Source organism: Pieris brassicae, chromosome 2, assembly GCF_905147105.1.
Source record: "Pieris brassicae chromosome 2, ilPieBrab1.1, whole genome shotgun sequence".
Taxonomy (NCBI): domain Eukaryota; kingdom Metazoa; phylum Arthropoda; class Insecta; order Lepidoptera; family Pieridae; genus Pieris; species Pieris brassicae.
In genome coordinates, this window is record NC_059666.1 from 2,363,427 (window position 1) to 2,375,431 (window position 12,005).

The following is a 12,005-nucleotide window of genomic DNA, read 5'->3' on the forward strand; positions in this document are numbered from 1 at the left end:
CTCCGGTCACTACCATGACCTTCAAACTGAAGTTGTGCTTGCTGTCAGTTGTCGAATGTCAATGCCACAGTAATGAAGCTTGACTTTTGTAAAATGTTTAAATTGATAATTCTAGAAACGTCATTTTCAATTATATTGTCATTTTGAATTTTCAGTTTTGTTGATCTAGTTCCGAAGTGAACGTTACTTTTGTTCATCGTCTTATTTATTAAAATCATAGATATAATTAAACAAATTTTGTTACACATTATAGCGAATGTTTTTAAGTGTCCTCGTACCTATCTTATAATAATTAGATAAGATAATAAGTTAATCTCAATTCTTTATAGGCTAACATCAAATGTTATGAGATGGAACTTTCATATTGTTTTTATTTTCTGCTGTTGTGTTTTGTGGCCGGTAACGATGAAAAGGAAAATGAGGATGAAATAAGGAGGAGAAGACTGATAGAGCAGTTGACAAAAACTCGCACGGAAATACTTGATAACTACGAACTCGTTACCCGGCAGATAGCTACGGATGTATTCATGTTCAGAAGTTATCGGACAGTTTCTGTGTTGATGTACCATGTAAAAACTGACATAGAAGAAGCTCGGTTCACTATTCAATCCGAAGAACTACATTTAAATAATATTGGTAAGTAAAAAAAAATATATCGATTATAAATATAGATGTAGGTAATCTTAAAATCTCTTATATCACCTTTGAATTTGTGTCGTGCAATGAGTCATCTGTATAATTACATATTGTTACTTTTAGGATCATGTAGTCCTCAAGAAGTTATACTAAATATAAAGCATGGCTCCTACCCTGCAGTTAATCCAGATGGCTATGACTTTCCTAAAAATTTTATACAACCACAATCAAGAGAAGAAATACATACAATAGAGCTTTTATCAGATGGCAAGAACCAAACATATACAATACATAAACCAAAGCCAGGTTATTGGTTTGGCTTGGTCTATATAAAATGGCAGGATCCGAGAGGGCAAAAGGTGGAACAACAAGGTATTCAATTAATATATTTGTATAGAAAGATAAAATAAGTATGAGTATACCTGTTTCGTAAGTGAAGTTTGCTGAGTGTTACATTTGACTAAGCCCTATATTCTAGAACCTCAATCAAACCTTAATCTAGTTTCAAGAGTTGTAAGAATTTTTTTTGTGTTAGAAGTTTGACATATTTGACAGCACACAAAACTAAAGACAAAATTCTGACTTGAGATATGGACCTTAGTATTTAAGCTTTTGGTATACCAATATATAAATGTATAAAATTTTCTATAGTTATAACTTAAAACCAAGTCATTATATTACTTCAATAAAAATGAAATGTTAATTTTTTTTAGTACTTCTAACTTAATTTCATGCTTTTAAAATCATTCATTACAACAATATATTTATTTTTAGAAAAAAAAACTCTCAAGTATAGTAAAAGAAAAACTTAACAAATAATTTTCACTAATTTACCTGCTATGAAGTAGTATCTTTACTTGTATTTATTTTTTTCTTCTTATACACGGCTCAGATGGTTGGATGGATGGTTTTGATTTAATTTTTTCATGTGTGGGTTGTATAAGTCACTGGTCAGTTATAACTTGCGTGGTAACTTGCAAATTCTTATCATTCTATTAATAACCAGATTGATAATAGGTTATAAATAGACTTCTATTATTTTACTACATTCAAGTCTGGCAGCAAATTCACTTGCATATATATAATTTATGCTGTTTGAAAATTGTGGTATTTCATACAACCTATGTTGTTGTTGGACACACATAGGTTCAAAATCACATCAAATTGTGTTCATGTTAAACAGTTCCACTGGCGTGAAATAAGTAACACTTGTATAGGGTCCAAAGAGGATAATTTAAGTCATCCGGTTAATAGGAACACGTGTTACGTGTAGTTCAGTTTAAAATATGGCAGTTACTACCTGCTATAAAAGTAAAATATACAACCCATGCTTGGAATTTTTTTAAATCTTAATATTATTTATTCATGTATGTAATGCAATATACACACAATGAACATCAGTAAATATATCGATAAACGACTCGTACTCAGCTGTAAAAGAACGAACTATGAATATGTGCAATGTTGTGTCCGGGTTACTATAGTTACCATATAAAAGGCGAACAAACAAACTGAATAATTACATTTATCCTTATTTATGTCCTCTATGCCGAACTGCAGAATTATTAATCAATTAGTGGAAATTGACGATGCAAATTTTTCAATTGATGACTCATTGATTGACCTTTAATGACGATAAAAATTTTATAAGAAAGATGAAACTTAGTAGCGTTTGAAGCTACAATAATAATAATCCAATGGCGCTACAACCTATGAGACAAGTGGATTATTATCATTCGGTGTCTAACACATGTCGAGTTTTGGGTCTAAGACATGTCGGTTTCCTCACGATGTTTTCCTTCGCACATGCACGCATAGAAAAAGAACTCCATTGCTGCAACTGTGTGATTTTAACGCATGACCTCAGAAGTCTTAGTTGAGTGGACGCTCTTTCACTGCTTACTGAGCTTCAAGCTACATAATACAGAATATATATTTGATATATTAATGCAATTTGCGTGTTGTCCTTTTGTTTGATTTCCGCCGAATTAACAATTGTTTCTGATATCAAGGTGCTTTGGATTTGTTATACGAGGTTGAAATGGAAAAGTGGTCGCGACCTCAGTTACTTTAAACACATTACCAAATGTAAATTACCAAGTAACCAAGTGTGTTAATATCGATGCATATAGATAAAATAGTTAACTTTAAAAGGCAAATACAGTCAAAACCGTCGTTTAGAACATACCGGTTATATTGACCAAAATCAAAGGTCCCGGCTGAATTATATCGTATTAGGTACTTAATAACAATGTCATGGGCTGTAACGACTATCGGTTTTTACGACCAAAAAATATGAGTAGTTCGATGTTGTCCTACTTTTTGTTGTTGTTTTTTCTATATGCAATGGTGTATTGTTTTGTATATAATATAAATTTGTTTAAATAAGTAAATACAAGTTTTAATAGCTTGTATAACGTCTTGACTTCGGACGAACAAGTAATCGCGGCATAAAACGCTCATTGGTCAGAAATGGTGAAAAGTCATATACATACCCAAGGTTAAATTTAATAACAAAACTATGTAACAACCCGTTCTTCTATAACCACCTATAAGAAAATAGTGGACTCAGAAGGCTGTTTCTCTTATGTTATCTAATAAAATAGCCAATACAAAATTATCTCTTTTTAAAAGTTCTGGAGACGCATTTTTTCTGTTTCGAAGCAGGCCAAGCATGAGCACTCTGGTAAAGTTTGGACAGTAATGCATCATTTATTGTATTTAAATTAGAATTAATAATATTGTTTATAAATACAGCTTATTTATTTTATATTAGCTCTGGTACAAAATATAATCTTTAAGCCGACACTGCATTCATGCATTGCGCCTCAATTTGTCGGTTGCGCATATTGCCTTGATTGTAACCACTTCCGACCTACTTCGCGGACTCCATTCAATTGTCGTAGGTGTCTAACCCACGTTAACCTCGTTTCCTTTTATCAATCGAATAAAATACTAATGATATTAGTGTTATTATGAATTTTAAGCTAGACTAAAGATTGATTACATTTTTGCATAGGATATTCAAAAGCTTCAAATATATGTCCAATGTTTCAACCTAATGTTAAGTTGGATAAATGACATTATTTCAGTAATTGAGATTAATTTATAAAAACAAATATGAATCGGAAAATATGTTGCTAAGCCTAAAATTCGACGGTTGGACCAATTGAGTAGTTTTTCTATTTATTCCTTGTACTATGAGGAAGGTTTTCGTGGAGAGAAAATTTGAAAAGTGTAAAAATTTATTGAAGTAAAACTTCTTTATCGGCGTTGGAAAAAAAATACCGTCACATTTTTCGGTTACGGGTCACATTTTTCCGCTACACGCCATCTTTTTCTTGTCCCTACCACGGTTGATTAGAATAGATTCGAAGCCATTAATAACAAAAATATCTAATAACGATAACAAAATAATGAAATAATTGTATTATTTGCATTCATGTCTATGATAATAAAAGCCTTTTGTTAATCTAATTTAACTTTATTCAACCAATTTGTGTAAAGTTGCATACAGTAAATCATTTAAAAAAAATGGTCGTATAGAAGTTTCACTTCTTACGTACAATACACATTTTTTTTAATTTAGTACTGGGTTTTTTTTTCTGCAAAACAGAAAATTCTCTATGTGGTAGCGCATAGACTAAAAATGTATTAATAGAATATTAAGATGATTTTTATAGTTAAATCTCTAATTAAATATAGTCATTATTTCTTCATAGTTGATGTAGATATTATGAATGGAAGATAATATCGAAAAGAATTAGCATGAGTTGTTATTAGTTCTGTTTGTTTAAAAAAGTACTTCCACTGAAGACAATCTGTCTTTCAGAGAGTGATGTTCATGTTTCGTCACGAATACTTTTAAATTAAAACTAAAATTTATTTAATTTTAATTCACAATTTGTTTTATGACAATGCATTTGAAATGTATATAATGATGAATGATGAATGATGAAAATATATGAATTTTTACAAGGTGAAAATTATTACACCATTTTCTGCAAATGCATTGGGCACGGTGCCAAGAAAATTATATAAACATAATTTTCTGTTTGAACTTTGTTTCAAGATGCTATAGTCCAGTTCTATAATTGTATGTTTCAATGTTAGATTCTATAAACACTGTATCTCAGCATTCTTAAATATCTTTTCGCAGTAAACAGTTTGTTATATTGAGTAGAGAGTGGTAAGGGTGTAAGATTCTAAACCTTTCCTGAAGTTAACTTATATGTAACTTATAGCTCTTATGATTATGAGTGTATATTTATTATTAATTAGATACAGGATGTAAGTTGATTATCCTCCTTATTCGTGAGTAGTATTTCGTCTCTTTCTGCCAAATTGTGTATACGCTGTGATAAATGAGATAAATACTAGTTAGAATGTTACTATGTTTTTTTTTTCTAAAATACTATTGAATTATCGCAAACGAAGATTAGCTTAGTGTAACTATGACTTTTCATGACAGAACTTTTGAAACTAGAAAACAGATTATCCAAATGAACTAATATTTACTAATTAATTAATTTATATATGAACTAATAAATCTTGAGAGATACATTATATAAATGCATTGACAAAAGGTGCGTGACTAATGATAATAATTATTAACCTAGGTAAATCTAGTGGCGATTAATATTTTCCATAAAAAACAGTTTTAATGTATGTAACCAATCTTGTACAATGTTCGAAGATTGACGCTGTTAAAGTGCTTGTATTTTTTCGGACTTTGACTCTTGGGAGACATCTATATAAAACCCTAAATACAGGATAAAAAAAAATTCTTCCTTTTAATCCAAATATTTCAGTAATTTATTCAAAAGTTACCGTGATAATCTAATTTTATAAACGATACAGACAAATAAGCATGCTTTTTCTATTTTTTCAGGCTTAGTTGCTGATTGCCACACAATATTGTACACGGATTTACAAGTGAAAAGGGAAGAGAAAATTGATATAATAGACTGCTATAACACTTTGACCATAGATTATCAACAATTGCCAGCATTATATAAATGTATGTCCACAGATAATATAGATCCTATAAGTCTGAACATAACCGTAGTTAATACTGCACCTAATGATTCAAAAATAACATTCCAAGTGCAGCCAAATTCAATACCGTCACAGGAAAATTATATAATATACTGCAACTTTGATCCAAGACTGAATATACAAAGAATCGTATTCGATTCTTCTCCAAGCTCATGGCATTATATAAAAGTCGATAATATTTTTGGTAACACTTCAAATATAGCAGATTGCGAATCCTACTACCTCAGAGAATATGATGAACCCGCCGAGCAATCTATTATAGACCTTATGCGCGACGATAAAGGTAGATTTTTCACATTCGATTATGGCTTACCCACCACAGACTTACAAGATGCAACCAGTCTGGTAAACATAACGTCCAATGAAATCAAAGCTTTACGATTTAAAGTTAACCAGTTCATTGATATCGGTGGTACATTAGCGATAGAAGCCAGTCTCTTGATGAGTTTGAAATACTATATGGGGTATAAGAGAGAGTTGAAGAAGGGTACGCTGCTAGCGTTTTCTGAGGATAACCAATTCTTCAAGGCCGTGATTTGTATGGACATCGATCACCCTAGTATACCACTGAAGACTGGACACTGTAAATTTAATGATAGAGTTAAACCAGCATTGTTTGTTTTAAATAGTACGGATTCAGAGTCGATTTACGAGAAAATTCTTATACCTTATCCGGATAGTGGGAACTGGTATTTAACGTTTAGGCTGTTTTGTGATGAAGTCGTATGCCCCTGTCGTACTTCAGACAACGGGACTAGATATTACGTTGACTCTCAAACTTCAGAAACTGACAGCTCTGTAGAATCAAACACGTTTTCGAATATAACGAGAGAGGGTGAAACTGAGTGCAATGCGACTATAGTATTGTCTATATCGTCTACTTCGTGTCTTAATGGCAGATGCAGTAACCATGGCAACTGCGGTTTGAATACCTTTGGAGGTATGGTGATGTCATACTGTTCGTGTTCAGCAGGATATGGAAGTAAGTTGAATAATTTATATCTCCTTATGTAGCGTGATTATAATTCCCTTACGATTTTTATATTAATTTACTTAATATTACTTAACACAATTTATTTAATAGTTTAACTGTTGTTTATTTTATATTTAATACGGGGTAGTAGGCTCATCGCTTTAAACGCGAACAGGAATGAGTGTGCATCTTTTTCATATATTTTTTTATAACCAATTAGGTGATTATTATGTGTCATAATTCTCCTGCTTTTTAAGAAATGAAGATTTTCAACCAGAACATCCAAGTGCTCGAATAGTTCTCTTGTCTCGCACGTTCTACCACTGGACAACGTTGTTAATATAAAATAACCTAAAATCTATATGAAAAGTGTTCTTTTTCAATATTTCTTATTAAATTTAAGGTTGGGACTGCTCAGACAATTCAAGAATGGACAGTAAAGTTTACATGTTAGTGTCCATACTACTTTTGACACTTAGCAACTTTCTCTTCATGTTCTCGATTTACGTCGCCTGCATACGATACTACTACACCGAAGCCATGATGTATGCATTTACAATGGTGTTTTCAACGTTCTACCACGCTTGTGATGCGCCAGCGCAAGTTGCGCTTTGCATAATACGAGGAAACATTCTACAATTTGGAGATTTTTACTGCGGGTTAATGTCATTTTGGGTCACCCTTCTCGCTATGAGCATTATCGGCGATAAACTCAGATCAACATTTCAGCTAACTGGAGCGATCCTTATCGCTCTTCTAACCACATGGAACATGCATTCGTTTGTTGCGTTTTTGTTGCCAGTTGCGATCGGTGTTACCATTTTATTGGCATCGTGGTATACAGACTATAATAAAACGCATTGTATGCGTTATCCTAAGACGTATTATTCTAGGCACCTGCCATTTGGCATAGTTCTAGTTTCAGTTGGTTTGGTCTGCTACGCATTTTTGCAGACGGAACAAAATTACAAAATAGTTCATTCGATATGGCATATGATTATAGCGATTAGTGTTGCGTTTCTGTTGCCAGATGTAAAAAGGGTTGATATGAATCCGTTCGTTCCGAGCTCGGGGTATTGCTGGCGGCCGATTTGTAATATATTTAGGAGAGCCACGAATCAATAATGCATTTATTTATCGACCAAATAAATTTATCATCGTAAAACATTGTCAATAGAGAAGACAACTTGATCACCAACGCTATTATACTATTTAATAGAATATTTTTTGAATTATCGAATTGTTCATGCCTCTGGAGGCTTAGCTAAATTTGTATGAAAGTTTGTAGACAAATTGTCATTGTCACATTGAACTGTCATTTTCATACAAATTTAATTTTCGACTTTCTACATACACTACTGTTAAGGCATCTTGACTAAGCCCTTATACTGATTATATTAAACACCTAAAGAAGCAAAACATCTAAACGAACAGTTTATTTGGTCGAAAGAAGTCTTTTGGAAACGATTTTGATATTTATATAGAACATAGTAACGTAAGCATAATAGGTAATGCCATTTGCAATGTTATAATAGTTGTAAGTAAGAAGTGAAAACTAACCTAGTCAATGCAAAAACTTCTAACAAATATTATTGTGATATTGTATTACATATACATTTTCATAGGACAATATATAAATAGTACATGTGTATATAGATTTATTATACACTAGAAGAAGTCGTTTTTTGTGGCCGGGATAAACGAAATTAATGTCCGTTCATACCTACAGACGTTGAACGTGACGAACGAACGTATATTCGTGCTTCGTTTAAGTCCCAAATACACTCAGGGTGCACGATATTCGATTTTAAAAAAAATTGTCTATTACGAGAACTGTTCAATTTTAATATTTGTTTGTGCTAAGCGTATTCCTTGGACCTCGCTGGCTAACAGCAGTATGAAAAGTTTGTCACTAGATCACAATGTTTGTCGGTGTTACAGCACTAGATTGCGCGAACCGTGTGTACTATAATTTATAACGAAGCCACAGATATGGTTTTCCGGCCGCTATTACTACTCAGCACGGAATTGCCATTTAGTTTAATTGTTAAATAAATTTCTGTTACATATTCTACAATTTTATAGTTCTTTAAGCATATTGTATTTTTGTGCTGTAATTTCAATACTCATCCTTAAACCGTCAAAAATACTAAGTTACTTTTATGTATATTACTACATTTGAGATTATTACATGGAATGCCATGCATTCTGGATACCGTCTATGATGTATTTTGAACTCTTTTTCGTAAACGTGAAGTTAGAGTTCATCCTAGTTCCGACTTCCAATTGCTAACTTGGGTGCCTTATACTGTTCAATTTCATCTATTTTTAACACATTACTATAAGTTTCAATGTAGTAAATGTATACGCAAATAGATGAAGATTTTAATGTATGTTTAAATAATATAATGGATGTAGCCAAATAAGTGTCAGCAAGTAGTTTGAGGCGGATAAGTGTTTTTTAAGTATATTACAACAACAACAAAAAAAATGTTTTTCTTCAGCACACCAAAACCTTGCAAGTAACTGATATCAAAATATTAAATCATTTGCACTTAACAAAGTAGTTTAATTTGTAGGCTACATTTAAAAGACACTGATAACAGAAATGTAGATTGAATGTGTATAAGCTAATTAGTTGAAATTATAGTTATATTCATATATTGAGATTATAAAAAATACTTACGTACTTGAAGACAGAAATCTATCTTTAGACTTATTTGATTAATTAGTTTAACTAAGAATTCTGTTCCTTTATTAATCTGTTAAAGTAGTTTAGGAACTCATTTAAAATCTGGTTGGTTTTTTACTATTTTTTTTAAATACCATTTATAGGACAAGGTAATTAGACATTTTAATATATGATTCAAATATGAAAGTATCATGTTATTTATGAATATACAATGATTTGTAAATAAGGACTATGCACAAGACTTGAGGAATTGATCCTGCCCAACTATTATATTGTCTGGAACTTGGCATTTTGAAATGATATATTTTGATGCATGTAATAGGAAAGACTTAAAAAACCATTTAGATTATAAATTCCAGTGATACCTGGTACATACATTTTGCATTTATAAAATATATAATTGATGACAAGGTGACATAATTCTTTCCTCAAAATCACACGAGAGAACATATCATACATCATCAAATATCTTACAATTTTTGGCATTATTAAAAAATATTTTTTTTAATTCAATGATATCTTTGGTTTATTAGTCAAGGTGCTCTTTCTACATTATGACATTCTGAATGCATTTACTAGCTTATCAGTTGTCACATTCTTTACTATGCTCAATTGTTTTTGTGGATAAGATCTCTGCTAATTTCCATTTTATTTAAATAGATATTTTTTTCTTTTTATATACTATATTAACAAAATATGTACAATATGTTAAAGATTTTATTAGCCTTAGCTAGTCTTAGTTGCCTGTCACATACATTAACATACTATTTCTAGCGGTAATTACAGAATGCTTTTTATGGACAAAAAATTATATCACTGTTATGGTATGCTAATTATTATTAAGTGGTGTGAACTGTTTCATGACACCAGTTGACTTCCATATTCTAATCTACATACAGTTTCTTTTTACCGAATTTGTTATTTGTGTTAATATGAAAATATGTCTTGTTAGATATTTATGTGATAATTAAAACCAAAAATGATTAAATTAGTTTTATTTATATTAATTTGTAATAACAACATTTAAGGCCTTCTTTACACATACCACAACCACATCACGTCGTAACGACAAAATTCTGCCAAGGAGTGGTTACATGTGGATAGTGTTGCTGCAGTTGTTTTTGTAGTTGCATTGTTTTACCGACTAAATGTTGATACTGACAAAGTGTTTGCAATGTGATCGCGATATAGTCACATATCACAGAGATGGTTGATAACAACTGCAAAATTTGGTACCAGTGAATAGGCCTATTCATAGTATTGTCTTTTGTTGACATAGCTTTCACACATTGAAAGAAAACACTTTTTAACCGGATTGAAGCTATGTATTTTTGTAAACTTATAATTACTTTACATAATTAATCCAGTTAAAAAGTGTTTTCTTTCAGGCCTATTCATTTTCAATCTCTTTTAAAACATGTTAGATGGCTTCTGCAAATACACTCATATCAGCTTATTAAGCTGCTAGTGTGTATATATACATAATAATACAAAATATACTCCTGGCTACATGGTGTGGTTGAGGTGTAATAAAGCAATATAAAACAATTTGCTTAAAATGAGCGAACAGTTCCTGCACCATATCTAATTTCTTTTTCAAACTGTTCTGCTTTTAGTGTACCATCAATACTTTTGCAATTCTTATTGAACACACTATATGCTGAAATTTCACCTTTCCTTTTTGGTCTTGTACTTGTATTTACATAAATACCAATAAGTACTGATATAACAAAAAATACTGCACCAAACTGTAGATTTAGAAAAATAATATATAAGGTTAACCAAATAACACCGTATATTGACCATTTTAGCATACAATACCGCCATGATTCTTGATTTTCTTCATTATATTCAACTTCACTAGTTTCTGATGTTAAATCTACTGTATCTTCAAGTAGAGATTTTGAGCTATTATTTAATGGATGTTCCTCACTTTCCAACTGAAATTTAATGACAAGTATTAAAACAAAACTTTGTAATAGTAGGCAATTTTCAATGAAAATTAACAGGCTTGAGAAGGGTGACATACCAATATAACTTCTTCCACTTTTTTATCCATTTCAACTGATTTTGGAACTAAAAAGTTAATGAGCTTATCTTTAGAGTTGTCCAATTTTTGTTTGATATTATCTATAAACTGTTGTCGCTTTCTAAGTGCTCTATACTCTTTCAACTTTGCTTCTATTTGTGACATATTTTACCTTTGAATAACATTTTAGATTTCATTAAAATGCGAATATTAAATAAAGGACGCTAAAGGCAAGAGCCTTTTGGGAAGGCTTCAACGAAATGGGATTATAAATACCGTTTATAGATGTTTATTAATTATATAAGTGATTATAGGTCACTAATAAACACTTTAACTTAATTTGTGGTGATTGTGTTTATTGCTGCCTGATCATATCACTCCAGCTTGCGCTTTTTACGAATTCCTAATCTGTAACGTAGAACTACGTATCGTGATACACACAATTTAACTTAATCCCTGTGGCGGTTATACTAAAGACCATACATTACTTTGGTATGTTGTTTATTAAAACGGAAATCAACAAAAATTAAAACAGTCAACTTGGAAAACAACAAACATTGAACAGCTGGCACTTCGCGTCTTGAAAGAGGTAAGTGTCATTTTCCAGGTTGATATGT

At 31.3% G+C, this 12,005-nt stretch overlaps 2 protein-coding genes across 2 annotated transcripts; one reads left to right on the plus strand and one right to left on the minus strand.

The window, feature by feature from the left end:
• Positions 1–7: 7 nt before the first annotated feature.
• LOC123720461 (post-GPI attachment to proteins factor 6) lies at positions 8–10,342 on the plus strand. The gene is made up of 5 exons (XM_045677071.1): positions 8–69; positions 330–636; positions 760–1,008; positions 5,528–6,676; positions 7,071–10,342. The coding sequence occupies exons 2-5, from the start codon at positions 351–353 to the stop codon at positions 7,790–7,792; spliced, it is 2,406 nt and encodes an 801-aa protein (XP_045533027.1). The 5' UTR covers positions 8–69; positions 330–350; the 3' UTR covers positions 7,793–10,342.
• On the minus strand, positions 10,340–11,968 carry LOC123720463. The gene is made up of 3 exons (XM_045677074.1): positions 11,665–11,968; positions 11,389–11,560; positions 10,340–11,299 (listed from the first exon to the last, which is right to left on the minus strand). Exons 2-3 carry the CDS (start codon positions 11,551–11,553, stop codon positions 10,913–10,915), a joined length of 552 nt encoding a protein of 183 aa, XP_045533030.1. The 5' UTR covers positions 11,554–11,560; positions 11,665–11,968; the 3' UTR covers positions 10,340–10,912.
• Between the last annotated feature and the right edge of the window lie 37 nt (positions 11,969–12,005).

Bases quoted from the DNA above. Each gene is read 5' to 3' on its own strand.
- LOC123720461 (XM_045677071.1), top strand. From the start codon at position 351: ATGGAACTTTCATATTGTTTTTATTTTCTGCTGTTGTGTTTTGTGGCC. The intron at 637-759 runs GTAAGTAAAAAA...TGTTACTTTTAG, and splicing joins ACTACATTTAAATAATATTG to GATCATGTAGTCCTCAAGAA. The intron at 6,677-7,070 runs GTAAGTTGAATA...ATTAAATTTAAG, and splicing joins GTGTTCAGCAGGATATGGAA to GTTGGGACTGCTCAGACAAT.
- LOC123720463 (XM_045677074.1), bottom strand. From the start codon at position 11,553: ATGTCACAAATAGAAGCAAAGTTGAAAGAGTATAGAGCACTTAGAAAG. The intron at 11,300-11,388 runs GTATGTCACCCT...ATTAAATTTCAG, and splicing joins AAGTGGAAGAAGTTATATTG to TTGGAAAGTGAGGAACATCC.